The sequence below is a fragment of the Pezoporus wallicus genome, unplaced genomic scaffold, assembly GCF_028554395.1.
Source record: "Pezoporus wallicus isolate ANWC-B61680 ecotype Strahan unplaced genomic scaffold, APGP_CSIRO_Pwel_v1 contig_6520, whole genome shotgun sequence".
Classification (NCBI taxonomy): Eukaryota; Metazoa; Chordata; class Aves; order Psittaciformes; family Psittacidae; genus Pezoporus; species Pezoporus wallicus.
In genome coordinates, this window is record NW_026636887.1 from 2,158,472 (window position 1) to 2,183,719 (window position 25,248).

Consider the following 25,248-nt stretch of genomic DNA (forward strand, 5'->3'; position numbering starts at 1 on the left):
CAAACCCAAACAACCACCACTGAAGTAAGAGGCCTGTAACGTGGCAGTGTTTTATGCAATCTATAAAATTCCTACAGCGGCTTATAGTTGCTGGTGAATTTAGAAAGCACCGAGGAGAGCATAAAGAATCACAGAATCATAGAACAGTTAGGGTTGGAAAGGACCTTAAGATCACCTAGTTCCAATCCCCCTGCCATGGGCAGGGACACCTCACGCTAAACCATCTCAGCCAAGGCTTCATCCAATATATATATATAATGTGTCTTTTACCGACACTAAGTTTTACTTGGGAGATTTTCAGAGCTCCTGTAATTAGTCTAAGACCATAAAATTTTACAGTGTGATCTGAAATGCTCTAATTCTGCACATACAGAGTATTCAGTAACTTCCACAAAATCTTTCAGATTTGGGTGAAACTAAGGAGGCCAGTCTACATTCAATTATTGATTTCTAAATGCTCAGCAAGGTGCTTCACAGTGAGGTCGGCAAAACATGCATCAGTAAGGCACAGCATGTGGTTTTTATGTGCTCTGAAGCTGGCCAAAGGAAATTCAATTTCCTCCAGAACCTGGCTGTGCAGTAACTTTACTGAGCAGGATTTCTGTGCACAATTACGTATTTCCAACCTTCCTAGGATTCACCTGTGCTATCCCCTACTCTAGTAAGAACTTGCCTTGAGAAAAGCAGAAAGCCTTCCAGAATTTGCTGGCATTTCAGGTCTGCACAGCCAAAGATAAGCCCTTACCCAAGGCGGGAGGGTAAAAAGAAACATGCCCCCAGCTTCCCTCTAAGACAATGATCCAAAACCAAAAAAAAAGTGGGGGTGAGGTCCCTGAACATCTTTATGTACCTAAACCCAGCCTGGTGAGTCCACCAGTGAGTTGAGAGAGGAAGCATCCTGGAACAACCCAGGAAATATAATTCTGCCTGATGCTCAGTGCTTCCATGCTGCACAATCAAGTATAAAGCCTGGCAAATCCAGCTGGAAACAAGATGTGAGAACATCAGGGTAATCAAGTGGACTGACAGGCAAAAATGGTGCAAGTAAAACCCTTTGTCAGTGCTGAGGCTGTGCATGCTCCCTTAGCTCTTCTTTTTATACCACCTAAACCACAACTGTAGAGAAAATGATTTCTCTTCCTTTTCCTAAGCATGCAAGCCTACTCTCACCACACACAAGATCAGAAAATGGGGGAGGCAGACAGTTAATAGCAACAACTGGCATGAGAAAAGTTACTGGTTTAGGTGGTGTGGAGAGGATTTGCAGGAACAACCCAAGTCCTCCAAAAGTTTCAGTCAAAGTTAAAGTCCACTTTTTGATGTTGTAACTCCTTCCTTAAGCAAAACACAAACCCACCACATACCTTTTATCCTTTTTTATATGTAATGCCCTCACGGGCTATTAACTTGAAATCTGAAATGCCTGAAATCAGATATTTCCATATCCTCATGGAAGTGTATGTAGGTACAACTGACTTATAGCTACAAGAAAACTGCCATTACAGATCACTGTTTTTCTCAAGAAGCTTGCTAGAGACCAATTTCTTACGGCTTATAAACTTGCTGTCTGTTCTGCACAGGCGCAGCCCTGTGTCAGTTAACAAGCGTACCCACAGCACCAAATCTCCAATCAGATCAAGGCAACTATTTCTTTGTTTCCATCTACGTGCCTACAGCCAAAAACGATGACTCCATTAGAACATCTTTTAGGTTGGCAACGAGTACAGAAAGGTTGGTATTCAGAGATCCATCCATCTTACGGAGGAAACCCATTCTATCCACTTGATGTTACACAAGACGTAATTAAACCTTACTTTTTAGTATGGCTGAACATGGCCTCCACTGATCCTGTCACACTGACTACCATGATACTGATGGGAGAAACAGGCTTACCTAACTCCCAAAGGTGATGTAAATACATGACTAAATCTCCACGCAATTCTTTGAAGACAAACTGCAGTAAAAAACAGTGCAAAAATCAGACTGCAAATATTTCAGCTCAGTAATCCAAATTTTACAGCATTGCAGCTGTTTTTTTTTAAGCTTCATGTGCTTTATTTCTGTCTAATGATCTCCTGTACCTTAGAAGGATAATATGAACATTATTTTAGTAATATCTTCAAGCCAGAATATGAGAGTGGAAGGTAGTTTAGAAAGACATGAAAAAGTTAATACTTCCATATTAATTTTGGAAAATATACATAGAGCATTAGGAGCATGCATTGAAAGATGAAAATAATATTAAACAGTTGCATGATTTCTTGAACAGCAATTCTACCAGGTACCAAGTGCACAAAGGAACTAAGGCATGCTGCTGCATAATTAAGCAAGAGATGTCACAGCACAGCCAAATCAAAGATGCTTGGGTAATGTTAACTTTGGCATCTAAGACTTTATGAAATAAGGCTACAAATGAGTAATGCTCTTTTAATCTGTTTTAAACACAACTGTTAATTTCATAGGGGGCACAAATAGCAGCATTTGAGTGTTAAAATCAGGCTTATCACCCATTGAGGAAAGTTTCAGAATTTATGATGTTTTTTTTCAGTGGCTGTTGCCTGAGATATACTCTTCAGGTGAATCAAACTAAGCCATATGGCTAAGAGATTCAGGGTTTCAAACTCAGAAATTAAAGAAACAGAATTGTATGTTTCCCAAATTAATTAGTTTTTCTACTAAACCTGCCCTTCACTCATGAGACAAAACTTTGAAGATAGACCAAAGACTGAAAATGAGTCATTTTGAGTGGCAAGGAGGACAGAACGGGAATGTAACTCTTGTTACCACAAGCACAACATGAAAATAATTTCCATTTCTTTATAATTTCTGTGTAGTAGTTTGCTTTTCCTAATTAATAATGATGAGGTCTATGGACAACACTGAAGCAAGTTCCATTCTCACCAGGTAATGCCGAGAACTGCTGTAAGGAAAATTAGAGCTAGAAAGGGATAGCTAAGCTGAGTAGGACCTCAGTAACCAAGACTACAGCTTTAACCACAGTCAGCCCTACTTTCACTTCAAACTATCCACAAAAGCAACCCAGAAAGTGTAAGGCATTAGAGGAAGAAAATAGTGAAAACCATCTAAACCAAGAAAAGCAATGCAATAAAGCCTCTTTCCACATATCACTAAGACTGGCAAAAACATACAAACTGCACACACAAGATGGTTAAAGCTAACAGCCTTGATCTGGTGATGAGATTTAAAGAAACTCAGGACTGTTAACCAATAGGTGCAATTAATCCCTACTCCATTATAGAACATCACTACCTTGGAAAAGATATAAAAAGAAATTAAACAAGGAACTGAAACCCATCACTCCATATAGATTGGGTTCTTACAGCATGGCTACCAACATAAGCAAAAGTATGTTCAGGGATGCAATTACAAGCAGTCACATCTTTCTTCCTTTTTCATGCAAGGGTTTGTGCACAGCAACACATTAAAAATCTTGCCCTCTAGCTCTGCAGACTCTACCCTTTACTCAAACATAAGGCAAGCTAGGGCAATGGCTTGCACTATAGCACCTGACCAAAACCACTAGGAAAACTCATTTTAACTTCAGATAGAAGTAAAAAGTCCCATTAAAGAGACTACCAAGAAGTTTCGAAGACAAAAAAAAAAAAAAAAAGGGTGTAACCAGAATCACTCAGTTTGAACAGACTACATCTTGATCTTACTTTGTGCTACCTCTCTATAACACTGTAACTCCAATTGTGTATAACCTATGTTTACAGACATACATATAAAATGAGTACAAAATGAAAGATGCACTTGAGGGAATTTTAACTTTAAGCACTCCTCTAACTGCTTGACAGAACAAACTGCAACAGCACAAAAAGCATCAGCATGATTAAGCTTCAAAAAGATTCCTTGCTGAAGACAAAAAAGAAATCACTTCTCTGTCTCTCACTACTTCCTCACTCTGGCTCCTCTGACACGTAGGTACTCAGATGGTCAGTGCATGAGGAGGACTTTTTCACAGGAACAGTGAATAGCGCAGAAGATGGGTGGAAGGCTGGCAGAGATGGACACCCTTTTGGCAGCATGTATTTTCTCCATTTTTATAAAACACACTTTGAATGGAAGTCATCCTCAGTCCTATTGACAGCTAATATATGTCCATCCCATCGCCCACTGGGCACATCAAATAGACAGCCTGAAAGCTCCATGGTCAGAAGCAGGATTTTCCCCCTCTGGCAGCTGCCAAAACATACTTATCAGTAAGCTTCAGACAGAAGTTATCATGATAAGGAGCTCACAAAAAAAGAAAAGAAAAAAAGAAAAAAAAATATATTAAAAAAAAAATCAGAACACTGGGAATTCCATCCATGAGAAAAATATCACTTTAAAGTAAAAGAGAAAAGGAAAAATGAAATATGCTGTAATAAAGGAAAGCAAGGAGAAATAAAAAGTTTAAGAGGAAATGGAAGGAAACAAAGTGGAAAGGGAAAAGAACTGAGGAGAAAAACTGACAGCACAGAAGAAACAGACATATACTCATATACCAAATAGATAAATCTTTTCAGCTCTTCGTATAATGTTGATACATATATACTAGCAAAAATTAAGGTGGAGATTAATTTTACATTCTTATGGTCTAAACTGTCTTTCCTAAATAATATTGTAAAATTGGACTAGTGAAGAAGAAAATAGTGAATCAAACCAGTTAAAGGAAGAAAACAATTACTTTATGAAAAAAAAACACACCTTGGTTCAGCCTAAAAATCATGTTGAAGTAAAACACTTTATCTAACAATATTTATCCAAAATATGCAATACTGCTGTCTGGTATTTGGTTGAGTTTGGACAAGTTCTACATTTCAGAATATTTATGATATAGAATATTCATTTTTTATTTTGGAACAACGAGAACAAGGGCGATGGGCAGACAGATGGATATCCAGAAAGGCAGGGAGGAGGAAAAATGATAGAGTAAGCAAAAAAAGGAAGATTTGCAAAGGTTACAATAGCAAAAAAAGAGGAAAGTAAGGTACTATGGTCTAGTTTTGCAAACATTCAAAATCTACAGAATTCTAAGATTTAAAAAAAAAACCTAAACAGGAGTGACATTGAAACAGTCCAAAATTGTTGCAGTCATACACACCTCCTCACTGAAGCTGAAAAGAAGAGAGAGATGTGCAGAGAGAGAAGGTGAGGGAGAGGAAAGATACATGCTTGCACTTTATGACACAATTCTTGGACTTCTTATAGGCAAAGCTTCTATAAAAAGCAATAATGATCTTGTCTGTATAAGGTCTTAGTATCTAGTCCAGTACAGAAGCAGGCATGAGAGATGGACACACTGAGGGAAGAAAAGAAACAAGGAAAGTAGGGGAAAACCACTTGAAAAAACAAGCAGAAAAATGCACACCAAAATTGAGCAATCAGTTCTTTTTCTCAATTCTGAAAAAAAATACAATTGAACAATAAAAGATGATCACGCTATCTGTTGATGAAATATGTTAAAAATGACGTCTGTACATTGAGAGAATACCAGGGACCTAAGCAAAGTAAAGCAGAAACCTCAAATCCCTTAGTTTTTACAGCCTAATGCCAACATTTTTGAGAAAACAAAAGGTTTATTTATCTGTGCATAATAAGAAGATATTTTATATTAAGAATGCTTAAAATAGACCTCAAGATCAAATATAAATGTTACTTAAATATGCCATTATCATTAAATAAACAAAACACAAATGTTCTTTGCTAAACAGAAAATTAAATATCAACTATTTCTAGAGTAAGAATAGGTTTGCTTAATTATAATTTGAAGCTGAAGTTATCAAACATATATGTGCTCATGGAATGAAAATATGTGGCAATATCATAGGAAAACAGTACCAAAGCATCAACCCACAAGGCCTTTCAAGACAACTTTTGTTTGGGATATCTTTGAAAACTGCCACTGTCACAGTCCCTATACTGGTAGAAATTCTCTTAAAGTCACTGGAACTCTTGCTAGTATAGGGACTATAGGACCTTAAGCTGCAGTTCAGCAAGGTACTTCAGCATATGTTTTAAGCACGATTTTGGTAGACATTCATTTATTTGCTTTGCTGAATCAGGGTCTACATGATCAGATTTTTCAAGGAATTTTTGTTTCCATTGCTATTATTTATTTGAAGAAATTTAGCTTTTACAAGAAACTTATTTAATATAATTTTACCATTTTCATGAAATTATAAGAAGACAATCATTGGCCTAAGTGTCTCACTCCTAAGGTCCACTGGCTGTTACACCTTCCCTTTCAGAGGGAATACATTTAGGCCAATGTCTTGCACAAGCTGTGCTGGTGGTCATTAGACTTCAAATGGATAGAACCCTTTTCCTTCAGACAAAACACATTCAGAAACCCTCCAAATGCATTAACACTGTGCTTGCACGTTCATACTCAAGCAATGCAATCTGCATGTGCGATTATGACATTCCCCTGGGGCAGTCACTTACTAGAATTACTGCTGTCATCCTTGGTTCCATCGAGACTTCCATCGGGGTGCATTTGCAAGTAGTAGCCTTGCCTGCAATATAACCTGGTCACTATACCCTTGAGCTGGGGATCTGAAAGACAAACATATTTTGTCACTAGCCTCAAAACTTTTCCAAGAGTTATCCCTGCTTCTCTCACTGCAGGAGGAAGTTTGGTGAAGCAGCATTGCCATCTTAAATTAAGTACTACAACAGGATGGTCCTGATGGAGATGGGGAAAAGTCTCACCGCAGAGTATTATTATGTCAGTTGTGTGTCCTGTTCTCTGCCACCAACATCCTTCATTATAATTAACACAGGTAAAACACAAGAAAAAAACACAGTAGCATGTATAGAACCTTACAGAATCTAACAAAACATTTAAAAAACCTTGCCTGTTTCATACATTTTAATAACTTACTCTAGTTCACATAATTTTTAAGGACACTTGGAGGAAAAGTTCTGTCTCCTTTCACTCTGTACCAAAAGTGATAAACTTATCAGGTATAATATTTTGCAACAGTCCCATCTGAAGAGTTCCCAAGATACTTTACTGATCTAGAAGCAGACACAATTCACCTGCCCTCTCCCACTCCCCAGGAAATAAGACCCACAGTCAAGGCAAGAAATGACATAACCCTCCTTCAACAGAGGGAAAAACCTGAAAAAAAAAAACTTAGCAAGATAAAAGTATACGGGAAATTCAGGTAGCTGAACAGGTAATACTCTGCCCTGTGTAATACTCTGCATTTAGGAAAATTGCCCAGAATTGGACAGAAGCTGCCAAGCCATAACTCTATGATTCATCTCAAGAATAATGCCTTACCAAATCACAAGGTAAGCTGCTGCAAAACTAGTTCAGTGCTGAGGAAGACAACATCACAACTTAAAAAAATCAACAGCACTACCTCTGAGTGATATTGGCCCTAGTATTGTTAAACATAAATTATCAGGCCAAACTCCAGGCAGCCAGTACATAAACTTGTGGGGACATTGGTATTAAAAGCATCTACGTCATATCATGCTTAGCTTTGCAATAATGACCTAAAATCCTAAGACTTTGAGAAAGGTATGTAATAAAATGAACAAGTAAACTTCCAAGGACAACAGAAATTATTTTCATGCAACCCCATGGCCAGAATATAAAATCCTCCTCAAATTGTGTATAATTCCTTGCACAGTCAGTCATGCTGGGTTACTTATGGTATCCTAACAGGAGGCGGAAATAAACACTAATAAAATAACTGCCTCTGAGTGGAAAGCTCTGAACTTTTCTACAGAGGTTCAGTTCCATGTAATGATTATGAAAATGTTAAGTTTTCCTCGAATATCCAAGTTAAAGTCATATTAAACAATAACCCCATCTAAATTAAAAATATAAGATATCTATATTACTTGTAAATATAATAAAACCTGTTACTATAAATATTAACACTGCAAAACTTTTGAGGCATGGAAATAAGTAATATAAAAATTTGATGATCAACACGTAAGTACATTACAATTTTTTTTTTTTAACTTCAACTTTTACTTTCCATGGATTTTTACATTAGCAAATGTAAATGTTCTTCATATAAGAATAGCCAGAAACAAGTATTTTTTAAAAAAATTATAAACAGAATGAACTGTATTTTCATTGACTATACTGTCTTAAAGAACTTCATCAGGCTACTCTAAAGTATTTTCATAATTTAAAAATGCAAAGTGACATTCTCTTACACAGGCACTATTCCTATCAGTGCAGGCTTTCAATGTGCACTTCCAAATTGACAATTTTAAACTTACTTGCTTTACACATATTAAAATGGCATCCTAAAAGACTAAAAAAAAAATATTTTAATAATATTACTATAACCAGAGCTTTACAAAGTATTTACAGGAAAAATATCAGCCTTTTGAAAAAGTTTATGCACCCAAAGAATCATGAGTTTTAATCATCCCTGTAGCTCAAAGAAGCATCGCAGTTAGGCAAAGTACAGCCAACTCACTATCACCAGCTACTTACATCTACTGCTTCAACAGGAAAAAAGTGAAACAGAAGTGACTTTTGAAATTGTTCTTTATACTCATTCTATTAATTTTTCTAAATTCACAAATAAAATATACTTTCTAACAAGAAACTGCACAATCATTTGTCTGTGTTTTCACCAAAAGCATTATTTAAAGTTAACCAGCTAACTAAAATGATATCTGAAGAAAACTGATATGGTGGATAGCAATGCATTTCAGCTACCATTTCAGGCTGTGTGATGAGACAGGGTATGAATCCCTCATTTAATCCTTCACTCAAGTCCGAACACAACAAAATAATTATTATAGCATGAGACCAGAGGATCCTAGTCATGTGTTATGTATCACTTGTATTCAGCTTTAATGGTTTCATTTGTTGGAGAACTGAACAGAACTGTCCCCAAAACATGGCTCTTTCACTTGAATGTTTGAAATGGAATTTATTACTAATAGTGTGATACTAATTAATATTTTCATTGCATAAAGTATATCTCTGTAGACTAATAAATGGCAAAGAATTTTTTTTTTCCATTAAGTGTAGCAACTGAAACTTTCTTTTTATTTTTTTTCCTATGGATTACTGCAACCTGTTTTATCTACCCCCCTAGGAGCATCTTTTCTACCTTAAATTCCTACCTGTCTTAGCAAGATTAGAACTTATTCCTGACAAGTAATTTAATCATGCATTTTTTTACCATTTGTTGATTGTAATATTTAGTTAATGTATATCACAACAGTTTGGATCTATAACTCAAAGTAAAAAACAACTAAATATTTTAGCTGAACAGTGCTCAAAAACCAGGGTGGAACTGGACAATGTGGCATGGTATTTCTTTGATCTTAGCCAAAAAAGTGGCCCAGATTCAGTGATGGAATTGTATGAAATGACTCATTAATCTCAATGGAAGTCACAGTAAGCAATATTCAAAAAGACTACCCCGTACAGCCTCAAGATGAATATCTCCAAGACGAAGCAGACAATCCTGTCAGGCAAGGAATTTATCTCTCCTCCTTGCAGAAAGATAAATTGCCCTTTCAGTTTTTTTTTGAGACTCCTGGGCAGTAAGCAGGGAATAGCAATCCGCTGGTCCCTGTATTCCTATAGTATTGTATCTACCTATTGTCCCTTCATGATATTGCAGGAACAGTCTCCGATACTTTACAAACAAGTTTCTCAAACCTCACTTGACAACAGTTTTCTGTTTTGTTTTGGTTTACTGTCTGCTAGAAAGTTAGAGTGAAAAGCAGTGCCCAGAAATACCGGCAGAAGACTGGTGTCTGCAGGTGCACCGGTACTTAATGATTTTTAACTCCCATTGCAGTGATACAGGTAGACAGATCAGCAATTACTCTAACCCTTTACACCCCATGCACATCTTTTTCTTCCCACATGAAAAAGAAAGGGAATGGCAAGAGAATACAGAAAAATAATACAACACAAACAAACACAAAGAGAGTAGACAACCTCATCAAAGACATCCCAGTTCATTATTTTATTACAGATATTTTGCTGGTAGTTCTCTTAAAGTCCCAGCTGCCACAGAGAGGTGATTATGTGAAAATTCCATTTCTATTTAATTTTAAGCATCTTGACTTCAGGGGAAAAAAAAATCCTAAGCCAGCAAACTTCACCACTGGATAAAAAACAAAGGAGAGCTCAACATCTCCTAATGATGCACCTGGACTTCTGATGCTGAACTTTTTAGTGTGACATGTCTGCAATGCCCCGCCATGGAAAGAATTATTCTGACTTGTAGTTATTAGAGGTTGTCTCTAAAATTTCAAAGATGTTGTACTGAATGGAAAAAGCAACCCCTTCTTAAGCCTGTTCTTCCACAGCAACCTGCATGACAGCAGCCACTTGCAGCCTGTTTTTATTGCTTTTTTCCTTGACAATGGCGACAGCAGGATGCATGACTGCAGTTAGCATGTACACTTTGTCAGTAGGTTGTCCTCAGCAAAGGCAGAGTTTAATTAAGATGTCTTCTCTTCTCCCTCGAATAGCGGCTATAAAAGCAGCTTTGGCATTAACTCGTGACAGGCTGAGTGCTTCTCTCGCTTTAGAACAATTATGATACTTTCTGTTTTGAATTAACAATGTTTGCTGTTCACAAACAGAATGATTTTAGCATCCCCACCCTCAGAGACTGCCAGGACAGATCTCTTTAGAAATTGTAGAGGTTTAAAATACAAGAGGGCAAACTCATTACACATGAGTGTTAAGGATTTTACCTTTGTAATTACATTTTACCTTTGTATTTACTTTGTTCAGACACAGATGAATGTACAGTGCTAAAAGAACAATGATGAGTATTCCCATTGTTTTTTAACATCATGAAAAATCAATGCCTTCCTTATCATCCACTGGAGTTTTAATTTGTAGTTTTTACCACAGGAAGGCTTTCTTTGCTTGTTATTATTTACTGACTCCCTCTTATAAGTAAAGGTAGTAAATAAAATCCTGTTTGAGCTGGCAAGCAAATGCTTAACAGTGGGTTAGTCTCATATCAACTCACATTCTTAGGGAGAATAAACTGCACTATCCACTCTGTCACAAAATGAGTTCTCAGAGAGTCAAATGAAAGCTAGTATTTAGACGTACATTCTGCTCAAATAGCATAGCACCAAACTCATGATAACAGCTGGTAGCTCCAGGTCCTTCACGTTTTACTTGCATTTCCCTCCTGCAGTTTATCCTTTTGGATACTTCAGTACTAAAAATACCACTCATACACATCCAAAATAAATCAGGCATCTATTTCTTTAAGATTTACAATAATCACCATGACTTGACTGCCATGTCTTGCCTACTGATGTTATGATCAGCATCTTTTAGACATTTTCTCCGTCTATGAAACTTTTTATTTGAAATATCAAAAACGTTTATAATATGTATTAAGATTTAAAAAGTGTCACACCCCAAAGAAGTTGCAATCCCCAGATTTCTTCTGAAGTTGGGAAGCAAATACCCACACAAAGCACAAAGTGTCCCACCTAGCCCAGACCCACCTCCCAGGTAGTTTGTAAGGCCTGGGACATGTAAAAGGTGACGTTTCCTGACTTCTCAGACAAGACTACCCTGACAATAGTGTTGTGACATTTCAGACTGGGATTCTTGCAGTCTGTCTTTCTGAAGCCACTCTACATTGTGTAATAATTAAATACCCAGCACACGTGGGATTTGAGCCCACCCACCATACCATGAGGCAGCCTCCAGCCCTTCACCAACTTTTGCACAGAAACCTATTGATGCTTCAGATTAACATCTGGATAATACTCAAAACTTCAAACACGTGTCAGTACGACAGCATTTTAGAAATACTTCCTACTAGGCAATTCAGATCCAGAAAGAGGGACTAAATCCCATGGAAAATTACATTTCTTTTTTGGATTCTCAATTCAAATATTTCGGTTCCTGTTGTAATGCTTTTTGCAGTTTCCAAAAGTCGCCTTCTTCTCAAGCATACTGTTTATGTCTAATTGCAACAGTACTCCAAGAGGTACACTCAGTACTGATGACCACATTACATTCCTTTTGCCTTGTTTTGGCAAGTTTTGCATTGTCATCCCAGTATGTAAAAGTGCAGGATCCTCTGATACGTGTTACACAATCACAAAAGCAAGCTTCCTAAAGCAAGTACATAGCCAATGGGGAACTCAAACACAGAATTTTGTACTTCATTTAAAGGTGATAAAATCCTAAATAGGCATCTAAAAACAGAATGTTCCTTCATTATTTATCTCTTCAGCTGTTCTTATGATACAGCTCTTTCATTCAAAAGCTTTATACATTCCTAACTTCTTTATTATTTTGACTGTCCTGTCACCTGGTGTGTCAATGTTTCAAAGCTTCTGATCGTGTGCTTGTTACTTTCTCTCACTGTTAATAAGAAGTGATAAAATACGGACATTCATATACCAGTGCTTTCTGATTTTAATAATAATAATTTCAATATCTCATAATACACACCAGAAAACTAAAATTTAATTAAAAACTTGAAAGAAAAATATTTTTAGAAGAAAGTTTTGCTCTATTCAGGACAGAGGGAAAAATGCTATCATGTGAACTCAGAAAAGCAGTAGTATCCATTATTTCCTGTTCCCATAAGTAATAATAGTACTTATTCTGAAATGTGGCTTTCTCTGTGCTCACTTATTTTTCTGTCCTCACAATGATTACAGGGCACTCAACTTTGGTGTTTATTTTTAACTCTACTTTTTGTCCATTCATGCCTCACATCACAAGCTCGTCTCCCGCAGAATCTCACTTTGAGAGCACATTTAAGAGAGACAAGAGTCCTCCTGTGTTCCTGTGCTGTCATTGTCATCTGCACTTCCACAGCATTTATGAAATTTCTTGGTAAACTCTGAAAGCGGGTCGGAGTTCTGTAAAATAGTTGCTTTTCTTGAAAGCCCAGCATCACACCCTTTGTGCTGGCATCCTTGCCTTTGTATTGCAAATGTTTTTATGTTAACTGCAAAGTGTGCTCCCTTCCATTTGTGTGCACTGATGTTTTGTCTCTAGGTCTTACAATACACTTCAAACTACATGAGATTTGCTTCTTGCTATGTGGTTCTACTTGAACAAATTTGACCGTCAATAGAATTACAGCAACTTGGCTTCTAGCTGGGATAATTTGTATCTGTTCAGATTCACAAGAATATTAGATTTAATAGACCTGTCTACAGCATAATATCTAACAGTCTTCTTTACCAGCTATATTATTTTGGAAGGTATTTGTTGGACAGGGAAGAGGTTTAGATTGTCAAGAAAACACATTGTTCCAAAATCAGAATTTTACATGGGTATGGTAATTTGATTTTAGTAACTTCATTTAATAATTTTCTTTTCCTACAGGACCATACTGCACATCTCCGATGCTTGTGATCTTGCAACACATGGTCTTGTTGGGAAATTTCTCCCTAAATATTACCTGCCACTGTTGAGCCATGTTTCTTCTTATAAAATAAAACTCAAATGATCTTTAATTTCTCAGTTTCTAAAATAGTTGATATTATATACAGGAATATTGAGAAGAAGCTGGCCTCTAATTCCAGGTTCACTTAGCACTAGTCATAGTTTAATGCATTTAAATATTATATGACAAACACCATCTTCCACTGGCACAAAGAAATCATCTTTGCAACTATATTCACTTCCTCAAAGTTTACTTTGAAATGCTATGAATTCTATTGCCTAAAGTTCCATATTACAACAGTCTTGCAATTACAATTTTTATTTGCTGTTTTCATTTTACCTAGGCTTAAAAAATATCCTTACTGAATTTTCTTGACTTAAATAATTTTCTAGTATTTTGTTTAGGACTCCTTCCTATACCTGAATGTCTTAGTTCTACCTGGCATTTTCTTGCTTCTGAATTCTGTCAGTAAAATATTAACATCATATGAAATATTCCTTAACATTTCTGTTTAAAACAAAAATGTTAAGCAATACATCCCAGAGTTAATTAATTTGAGTCCTCATTTTTGCAATAATCTCCATTTTGTTAGCTTCCCATAAAAAGGCTCTGTGAAAGACCAAAGTTTATTTTAGCCACATTCAAAAAACACCAAGGCACAACAATGTGACAGATTCTATTACTGTTTAACTTATATATAAATTTTTACTAATGCATTACCCTTTGAATCAGTAACTAAATGGGTTTTAGTAATGAGATTTCTCTGAAGATGCCACTGAATGCTGAAAGCACAACAGGATGGGCACAGATGACCTTTCCAAATGTAAATTAATATATTTCACATAACACCTGACTTACCAAGGAACGAATCTGACACTGCCTTTCCTAGATAATTCATATTTTTAGAAATGTAATGTTTAAACATTAAGTTTATTTTTACAATCTTGACTATTTGTCTCCTTGCATGCTTCATCACAAAGCAATGAAATATTTTAAGTCAGCTCCTATTTCTTTTATAAACTGACTTAGAATTAAATTTGGAAAGCACCAAAACAACCTGTTTTAAAAGTATTCAAAAATATCAATGTAATGTTTAATGGAGAGAGGATAGCAGGATAATTTGCAATGTTATATATTAAATACTAAACACTTCATTTTCTACTGTTGCATACAGGAAGCTTCCCTAATACTGAGTGGCAGGGGCTCTTAACTTGTTATCAACTTTATTTAATTATTGCCAGCGTGTGTAAAAGCCAACAAAATGAAGTAATATATTCCCTCTGCTTAGATATGCAACAGCATCTCTTCTGAAATGTGCACCTCAAGAACATACTGAATTATATTTACTTCCTAGCCAATGGCACAAAATACTGAAAGGAGCCATTTGCATTACTTTCAAGAAATTTTACATTTTCATCTACTGACAATCATGAAAAGTGGAGGTAAAAAAGATGAACTGCACTGTCAATGAACTGGGACAAAGGCGATTTTACCTAGTTATGAAGTGGTAACTACAAATGGCAATACATAAGATCACAGAACCATTTTGGTTGAAAAAGTCCCTAAAAATCATTGAATCTAGCCATTAAGGTAGTAATACTAAGTCCACTGCTAAACCATATCCCTAAGTACCACACCTACACATCATTTAAATACCTCCAGGGATGGTGACTCAACCACATCCCGGGGCTGCCTGTTCCAAACCTTGACAACCCTTTCGGGGCAGAAATTTTTCCTCGCGTTCCTCGCATCAAAAGCTCCCCCTGTGCAAATTCAGGCCATTTCCTCTCAACCCATTGCTTGCTACCTGGGAGAAGAGACCAACACTCACCTCGCTACAACTTCCTTTCAGGTAGCTGTAGAGAGTAATAAGGTCTCCCCTAAGCCTCCTTTTCTCCAGACTAAACAATATCCTTGGTACTTTAGCTAGTTCCCTCAGCTGTTCCTCACAGGACTTGTTCTCATATGATATGTCACAGCTATACTGCAGAGCAGACACTCAAGTTTTCTTTGGTAGGTGAACAACATATAAGGCTTTCCTGGTTTCAGGTGCAGCAGATTCCAAATATCTTCTAATGTAGCTGTCTCAATTTTTACTGCCACCAACATAAATAAAGAGTTGCATTTTGCAAAATTACAAAAAATCATGAACTGCCATTTTCACATTAGCTGGGTTGAATAGACTGAGCTGAGATTTATACAGGCTTAAACACATAAACCAGAAAGCCAACAAAACCATGATTTGTTCTTTTTCATCAGTGCAAATAAATTAGTACAGAAATGTGAATTTCTGATTAACAATATAATAAAAGCATTAAGTTGTGACCAAAACCAAATAAACCCCATTTGATACTTAAAAAAAAAAAAATCACTTAAAAGGAAATAAAGTACTAAGGATGTTAATAATTGTTGTTCAATGATGTACAAAACACAGGGGTTGTGTTTTCTTTATATCTGACAGAAAGCATTTACTATGAAAAATATGGATCAATGAACTGACTTCCAACCTTCAATAAAGTGGAAAAGTAAAAATTTTCCTTTATTGAACGTTACGTAGTTTTATATATTACTACTCATTTTAATCCTTATGCTTTAACGTAAATCCTCATTGTCAGACCTTGTCATTCACCAACACTGTCTGAACAGATTTGTTTACCCAGACATAAAATCCCAGAAAATCAGAACTGTTAAATGCAAATTACATTTCAGTCCCCTTAATGAACAAGTAATATTGCTGGAGATATTGGACTCTAAACATATGTGGCCAGGATGAAAGGAAAAATGAATGAGAAATGGATAATCCCATTGTGAAAGGGAAATAAATATATTTCCGTATTTGTTATTAGTTAGGAACAATCTTTATTGTTTCTGTATAAATCAAGATTACAGAGGTCCCATCAGATAAACTGAAGTTTGCACTGTTAATATGAATAAAATACCTTATTTAATTAGAAAAAAATATTTATTTGTGTAGGAAAGCATGAGTGCACTGACATTAATTCATAGGAAAGCTCTATAAAATATTTTTAAGATCATTATACATACAGTACTATTTATACTTATTTAACGTTTTTCACAACATTCCATTGGTCTTTCACAAAGGGTTGCTATTTCCAGTTTAATTTCCAAAACCTCTAACAGCAAATATTAAATGAAAGCAAGGCAATATTACAAAAAAAAAAAAAAAGTATAATTGAGGTTCTACTGCCTTTTTTGTTGTTGTTTTTTGTAACAAATGATATACGCAAGAAATTCATGAGTCATAGGAAGCAGATTATTGAGACCTACTTGTACCAGAAAATAGCAATTCATACTAAATATTTCAGCGGCTCTTTCATTTTTGCAATGTAACTAAGTATTACTCTGGAATAGTATTTAACCAGGGACCCACTGAAGAAATAGCAGATATTTTCCTACACTTTATTTTAGTGTACACACAAGCACTTGTGTTTGGGGTTTTTGTGCAAGAATCCAGTGAGATGAAGAGACAGAAAGAGAAGCAATGCATGGCTGGTTTTGGTTTTCTGAGATCATGTTTTCCTCAAATCCTCCCAGTGAGAAAGTCCTGTTCAGCTTGCAGACTGCAAGGCCTCATAATCTGTGGTATTAAACACAATTCAGAAATCTTAAAAGAATGTCCCGGGTTGCCAGCTGGGCTTAAACCATGACAGAGAAGCAGCTTGGAAACCTGACATTCATCCAGTGAGACAAGAAAATAATCACTCTACTTGAAGAACACTCTCTGAACCATTTCTAATTCAGAATTACAGACTCACTTCTTCTATCATTTGTATGAGAGCCATGCCGCTTTACTGGAGGTGCTCCCTGTTTGGTTTTTTTTGAGATTGAGGTTAACTTGGGTGACAACTTCAGTGTTTTTTGGTCTTCCCCCCACCTCTGCTATCCAAGAAAACTTGGAATACATGTAAGGAAAGCAAACTCTTACAAAGTTACATGACCCCAGGAGCTGGCCTTTAAGGAAATTCGTAGATTTTTACACTGATGATACAGGAAAGATCACAGAAAACTGTGAGAAGCAGTCACTCAACAAATCCTTTTGAGGGATCGCAGCACAGCCTTGCTTCTCTGGAACTGCTCTTGCTTTGAGACTGATTCCATCAAGAAAAAAATGACCGTCAGTCGTAAGTGGCAGACTCCTTTTATGCCGCCTAATGCTCCTAGAGGTAAAACACCAACCAAACATACAACAGCAGGAACAAAAACAAATGCCACACAAGAAAACCCAAACAAACCCACACCATTTATCCCAGCTAGATTACCCTGTCTCTCTCGTACACGTTATTCATCCAGGAATTTAACGAAGCAGAACTATACTCATAGCATCTATGACACAATGAGCAGAAACAGTTCAGCTCAACTTAATTCTTCACTAATAAGGAGGAAATCTTCCAGTTCTGAGTCTTTTGATGGCATGGTGGAGGCAACAGAAGAGACTACCCCAGCTTCTCACTGGCACCATGAACTAAACCTACTGTTCACCTACAAAAAAAAACGAAAGTATTTTATAAATTTTCACAAAATCCACATGTTTACTAGGTTTTGGAGGAGATCAAATTTGGTTTGTGCTTTCGTGGAGACCTGCCCCTAAGTACCTCAAAACCACTGAAAGGTCTCTCAATCTCTAAATCTAAATTTTATTAGAACACAAACCAGAATCAACAGCTTTAAAATATAAAAATGGAAAGTGAAATATAGAGTTTCATAAGAAATCTCCCATCCTATCTAGTGCATTTTTACAGTGACTTCATGATCTGTTTTTTCATCCAGCTTTGCCTTCAGTCCAGCACCCTCACCATGAGGAACTGGTTATGCATCTACCACCTCTACTTTTTTTAACCTGCTCAGGTAACAGGCTCTCCTTGCCTGTTTCTCACATCCTCTTTCACTCCCTACCTGCTGTACTCTCCAGTCCAGCATCATTTCCCAGCTGTTCATTTCAAGCTGTGCAGAGCAGCCAAGAGGAAATAAGACAGTCTCCTCGCTGCTGCCCAATCACATCTTAACTCTAACAGCAAAACACTTTTGTAAACTTAAATACAACGAATATGCTATCAGTCATATATAGCTTCCTTCACAAATTTACAGAAACATTCAGATTCTCTTTAGGCTAGCTATGAACTTAACAGAAGATACATTCTTCACCTCATAGCTACCAGGAAATAATACAGTCTATCATTTCTGGTTATATACACAGAAGTCTTCTAGCACCTTGAGCCAAAGCCACCAGCAACTTCATCAGCCACTACATGCATTTTGCAAAGCAGTGAGTCATACTGAAGATCCATGGCAGACCCAAATGTGTACTTTCTCCCAAGATGTGTAATATAAAACTGGCCAAAAAAAAAGGATCCCAAAACCTGAAAACCCAAACCAAGACATATTCCTCAAGTCTCCAGAGCCACAACACTTCCATGATGATTGTTCCTTCCTTCACTGTCCACCTGGCCAAAACCAGTTATACTAGCATCATTCCTTGTCAAGTCTGGGATCATCTCTTAATTTATTACAGATGCCCAATTACATGTATGAAGAAAATACCTGGGGCAAATTCCAGACCTGCCGATGGTGCCTTCCAGTGACCTAACAAGTGACATTCCTCTGAACAGGCATGGACATCTGCCCCTGAACTAGTGATGTTGAACTCCACTCGAGATGGAGTGGGAAGAAAGAGGCAGCATTATGTATGATTTCTCTTAATCTGAAGGACAGGCCAAATATCCACCAAATGAATTATACCTAGCTTAATAGTTTACCTATCCATGCAAAGCATCTATCACATGCTCTTTCGAATGGTCCACCCCCAGAGACACTAATGCCTTTCCTCCCCAGGAATCAACTCCAGTCCCTGTCAGACTATTATGTTTGGACTACACTTAACGGTCTGACCTTGGCAGCCGCACATTTGCTCTTATATTGCATTAGGGCAGCCAACTATACTCTAAAAATGCAGCTATATGGGCACAACGATGTTTAAACTGTTTTGTTTTGCACCCTCAATATCAGCTGCTGACTTTTCTCACCACATGTGACAACTAGCATGTTTTAAACAGAAATCAAGTGCAATTTGTTTGTACTATCTGTACTATTTGTAGCACTATATTTTTAGCCTCAGCAAAGACTGAGGTGCTACTGTGCAAGCCAGCATTCAGAAGAGCCAACAGGTATGCTCCTAAAGAACAAATTACACTTTCTGAGTATTAATATTAAACTCTCTTTAACTCTCTTAAATTTGCTGCACATTTATTATACTGACAATTTAAATGTTACTTGAAGCTGAAAGATTAGACATTGAAAAGCAGGAAATTTCCGTAGCAACTTTTGCCTGCGCCTGGTGATGCCAAAGTGACAGCACTGCTATTAGCACACATTACTGAGCAGCTGCAACAAGTGGAGCAAATTTTTACTCTGTGATAGTGTCCTAATAAGAGCCTTTGACTGAATATTTCACATTTAACTTCACAGCCTGGGGGCCTGAGCTTTCCAAGGCTGGGGCAAGACTGGCAAGCCAGGGCCGGCTGCACAGCCCCACGCTGACAGTGCAGGTCTAGACTGCGCAGACATCCCTTGGCTGCAGGCTGGCACACTTCATTTCAGAACACTGCTTGACTTGGCATAGCGTAAAAAAATGCTGTCTGTCCTGTTTTTGTTCTCTAACCCTCATGTGCTCCTACTTGGGCTGATGAACAGACCAAGGGCTGCCCCTCTTTACTGTAACCACAGGTCTTGTGCCTCACATGTAGTACTGCAGGTAAAATGCTGCAAGGTTTAGTATCATAACGTATCTCCAGTGCATATTTCCATATACTTCAAAACCAACATGAAATACCTAACACTTTTACTATGTATCAGGATGTAAATTTATATAAATATCTAAATTATATAAATAAATTATAATATAAATTAGTTTTACCATCTAAGTGCAGCCAGAAAAAAAACAACAATGAAACAAAACAAATGGAAAGGACATTACTGTTTCAGAAAGCTGTCCAAAATTAATCTACTCCCTTTTAAACCAAGCTCACTTTATAGCGGAAGTCCCTGTTTATTTTTCAGAGGCCTTTGATGTAATTCTCTATTTCTACCCTCAAACACAGCAGAAATATCTGACATAAATCTCATTCAGATTTGACACACAAACCCAAGCTCACTTTTCTACATACAGAGAGGAGGGGCATGTATTGGCCTTGATTATGCTTTATTAGGTTCTTCATTAAAATCTGTGTCAGTGGCACCGTCAAGTGGGTGAGACTTGGTTTTTCTAAGAAATTATTTTTAGCTGTATATAAAATGTGGTTTACCATAGAAGAAAGAGAAGGAAAAAGAAGGTAAAAGCTCCCATCACTCTGACTGATGCACTGTCAGCTGTGCGCTGCCACAAAACTCACCTGCCTTTTTTTTGGTATTTTGTGGATAAACCAGAAATCTGCTGCTCTATAATCGAAGTGTTGCTTCAACTGTTTCCGCAGAACGTAGCAGAATGGGAAAGGAAGTGCAAGATACTGGAAAGTAGCTGAGCATTGACTTTGTTTCTAGTACATGGCCTGAAGATGCAGGGCCATTCCCTACCTAAGGTAACCATTTTCAGCCCTTACCACTATATTGTCAAAGCAACAGGGGGGGTTTCATCAGGTGCTTCCCTGTTCCAACAGTAAGTAGAGAAGTAGCGGCAACTCACCTTACGTAGAAAGACTGACACACATGGCTCAGAAACTTATTCGCACTGTATGAATTGAGGTTTCTAAGATAAGTGCCCTGACTCACGTTCTGCAAGGTCATATACTACTCAGGGCACTTGATGCTGCAGACAGAAGTCTGAAGCTGGATGATGTGAATAAACAAACCAATAAAGATCACCCAGAAAGTTTGTAACTGAAAAAGGGCATGGATAAGTCTCCATAGCACCTGCAACTGCTTGGAAGTAGGACAGCTGGCCTTCATTTTTAGAACCAAGATCAGCAATTTTTTATTTTTTTTTGTACTTTACCAAAATTAAACAAAAAGTAACATTGAAATAAATAATTAAAAAAAAAACTATCAAACCCAAAACAAATGGATTAAAAGGTTTTCCATTCTTCTCTAATATGTTAAAGTGAGCAATGGCAGCTGAAAAACCCTTGGGTCACACCAAACCAAGCAAAATCAATAACTCAGAATTTAAATCCTTCATTTCTTGACAAACTAAATACTTAATTCAGTCAAACAACAAATACTTCATTTTGAAGACAAGTGCAATTTTATAATTTTGAAATTAAATTGACTGACCGCTTGAAAAAAAGACTTGCTTCAATCTGGAAAAATAATAGTAACAGACATTGTAAAGTGATTATCTGAAAATAAAAAGCTTTCTTCAGATTTCTTCCGGGTTCACCCCTTTCTGCTACAAAGAGCAACATGGTTAAACTAACATGCCTATGGAGACTCTTTTTTTCTCTTCAAGTTCTACATTTTAGAATCAACAAGTTTGCAAAGAAATGTACCATTTAAAATAGCCCTGTCATACCAAATATCCCATCTAAAGCAGAGATATATAAATCTTTTCCACCTGAGTTAACAGGATCAGTTCTGTGCCTTCTCATTTCACCTACCAGCATAGTTCTGATGCATACAAAAGGACACAAAACCTACACGACCTTGTCAAAAATATATGCCCTATTTGGAAACACAGAAACACCAAGGAAGCAGAGTATTACTACCATATTCAAATTCTCATAAAAGCAGAATCTACAGCCTTCCCATTGGGAAAGTGTCATGTGCTCAGAGAGGACAAGTATCCTCTACTGAATTTCTCTGGCTGCCTCCTGAAACCATCAGAAGTTCAGCCCTAATCCAAAGAAAGCCGAAGTTAGTTTCTAATTTTTGCCAAAAAGGCACCACAAGTTGCCTATTTCTACTTTGCATTTATTTCTAGAACATAGTTTGTTTTGAATAGTTTGATGTAAATATTTTAAAGGCCACACAGTTAATTAACTGAAATTATTATTCAAGTTCAAAGCAAATACAGGCTGCTTCCATTATATCCAGATTAACAAAATCGCGGTATTTACAAGCTTTTGCATATGTCCTGTTGATTGCAACGTTCTGTAGGCTCTAATGAATACGTTATTCTGGAACACTAGCAGCATGAAGAAGGTGAGGATGGCCCTGAGGGCAAAACCCAGAAGTCCCAGTCAGGAGGGGAGTGGGGGTCAGGCTCCACTTCGGAGCACACTGGCTGGATCCAGAGCCACCTCCAGGCATGTTCCTGGAGGAGGACGAGCACTGGCCTTATATTGCTAAGTCACAATAAAAAGACTGCTCCCAGCAACTTTCCAGTCAGATTCTAAACATAGGAGATGAGCATCAACCCCACTTTACAGATAGCAAAACAGAAACACAAAGAGAAGTGATGGTTTGTCCAAAGCAGCAATAAACAGGAGGTTTCCTGCATGCTAGTCCAGGATGTAGATGCCCCTACCAGGCTATACAAAAGGATTTAATATAACTGGAAAAGACATAATTAACAACTGGGTAGACAGAAACCACTATTTACAAGCATGTCAGAGGCCAATTATTACCCTGAGTTTTACATTAAATTGAGTGCATTTGTTTGAGTAAAACTCAAGCCCACTGCTGAGGCAAATTAAGGATTTTAATAGAGGAATTTTAAGTGGGGGAAGTGAAGGCAAGGGGAAAAGGCTTGCCACTATTAATAAAATAAACAGATGTCAGTGCAAATAGACATCACTTATTAGAAGCATTCTATCCATGAAGGAGAATAACGGCATATAAAATCTCTCTTCAGTGGTTCAATATTTAGTGATGAATGCAACTAGAAAGGGGAAAAAAAAGTCAAGAAAGAAATCCTTGTCAACATTTTCCAAACCATTCAAAACAAAATAATCTGCTTTAAAATTATATTTTGGACAATTGATGCTAATTACTGGTTATTCATTGTTCAGAATAAATAATTACCTCCTTTGGAAAGTCACAAAGCATTTTAATGGAAGCATTTGTACACTTTTCTTAAACTCCCAAGACATTTAAAGCTGAGTAAACTGGAAATTAGTATGAAGATTACCTTAAATAGTGTTGGGACACCTGCAAAAATCTAAAATGTTGAAGTTCTCAAAATCTCTGAAATAGCTAAATATTAGTAAATGCTTCAGGTTTCTTCCACAGAAATGTCTGTACTCTACTCATGTTGAAAGAAGATAAATGCTGGTGATGAGAGCTAAAATTAAGATAATTGTAAATTTTTTTATCAATACAAGCAGAAGGTAAAAAACTGCAGGTAAAAGTTGGGGAATTTTAAACTTCAAAATCTACTTATTCTGCCATAAAAACACTTCTTTAGAAATCCAACTTCTCTGTGAGAGAAGAATCCAGTTTCCTCCTCAGCTCTGCTGAGAGCTGGAGACTCTGGGAAGCTGACCTGCCACCACAGTGCAAAGGAAGGCTCCCAATGGTTCAGGCTCACAGCTCCTGTCCAGGCACTGGAGACTGGGAAGTTTCTAAGCAGCAAAGTACTTGGTTTTGGGACTTACAGTACTACTGTGGGTCTCAGTTCTCCTTAGGCCTGCCATGCAACTCAGGAACCAGAAGCAACCTCCTTCTAGAGCAGACATCATGGCTAGAGTCATTAAGAGCTCTAGAGCATACATCTAATGTAATCCCCTTAGGCTCCCTTCACTGCTAGTGGAGCCATCTATTTCAGGATGCCACAGGTTATAGCATAGAAATAAATATTTTTCATTAACTGCATGACAACCAAAATATGAAACTCTAAGTTGCTCAAGCTTTGGTGTCTACATAACAAGAATTTGCATTTGACCAGGTGAATCTCATCCCAAGAATCTAGAGAAGCTCCATGGCCACCAATTCATTGGCTTTGTTTTTCCTGGAATTTCAGTGGAATCAAAATATCCCAGGAAAATATTCGGATTCAATGGTAAATGACAACAAATAATCAGTGATGTAACAGGTGACTGCAATGAAACCCCTCTGAGAAATGTTGTGAGTCATCTGAATCCAGACAATATCAAAACCCTTTGAAATGATGTCCTGAAGATTGAACATTTTCAAAGCTGGCATTAGCAGAAAATATTTTCCTACTAGGGAGAACAGGAAAATTATCTCAGTAACTCTGTTTCTTTTCAAAGAACTTAAGATGACTACCTTGAAGTCAGAAGTCTAAGGAAACCCATGGTAACAGTTAAACCTTCCCTGAATGACACACATGAAGTGGAACAGACCCTCCACTTCTGTGACAACCACCTGCAGCATTTCAGAAGAGAATTTACTTCCCTGTCCTACTTAATATGTCTTACGCAGTCCCTTGAAGAAACAAGTTTATGAGATCCTTCAACAGCAACAAGTAGACTGTATAAAGAACTACTGTGGCAATGTACTTTGAAAAAAGCTTTCCAGCTCAAATTACGCGGAAATTAATGTTCCTGTCATGAAATACTTTTTAGGATAAAGCCCAGAACAAAGCTTTCTTCAAGAAAAATTAAAAAGAAGGGGAAAAACAATACCAGATTTACTCAGGCAGGAACAACTAGCAGCCTGGCAGTCAATGGAGATTCAGGTTAAAGGCTTTTTTGTCTGGACCAAAGCAAGAAGCAAGTCATACTTAAAATGTCTACATGGCACAAAAGTGCTTGAGCCATGGAGCTGCTTGTTATACCCTGAGGTTCAACAAAATAATAACTCTCCAGCCTCAAGACACTTTTCCAACAGAAATTTTAACAAAACTATCCTGTTCTGATAGAAGCTTGGCATTTGGCCAAACCTGACAGGACAGTAAAACAGTTTCAGTTAAAATCAAAGTTATCAGTCTAACAACCTCTAC

The 25,248-nt window shown here is 37.1% G+C and overlaps 1 protein-coding gene across 8 annotated transcripts in view; it reads right to left on the bottom strand.

The window, feature by feature from the left end:
• Nucleotides 1–25,248, bottom strand: part of FGF14 (fibroblast growth factor 14) — a 398,044-nt gene that overhangs the window by 94,871 nt on the left and 277,925 nt on the right. For 5 of the 8 annotated variants that reach the window (XM_057402108.1, XM_057402115.1, XM_057402112.1 and 2 more), the window contains one exon: nt 6,451–6,561. The exons of the other annotated variants lie outside the window; for them this stretch is intronic. In XM_057402108.1, the coding sequence (XP_057258091.1) occupies nt 6,451–6,561 (111 nt within the window). The remainder of the gene's footprint in view (nt 1–6,450; nt 6,562–25,248) is intronic. 8 annotated transcript variants of the gene reach the window in all.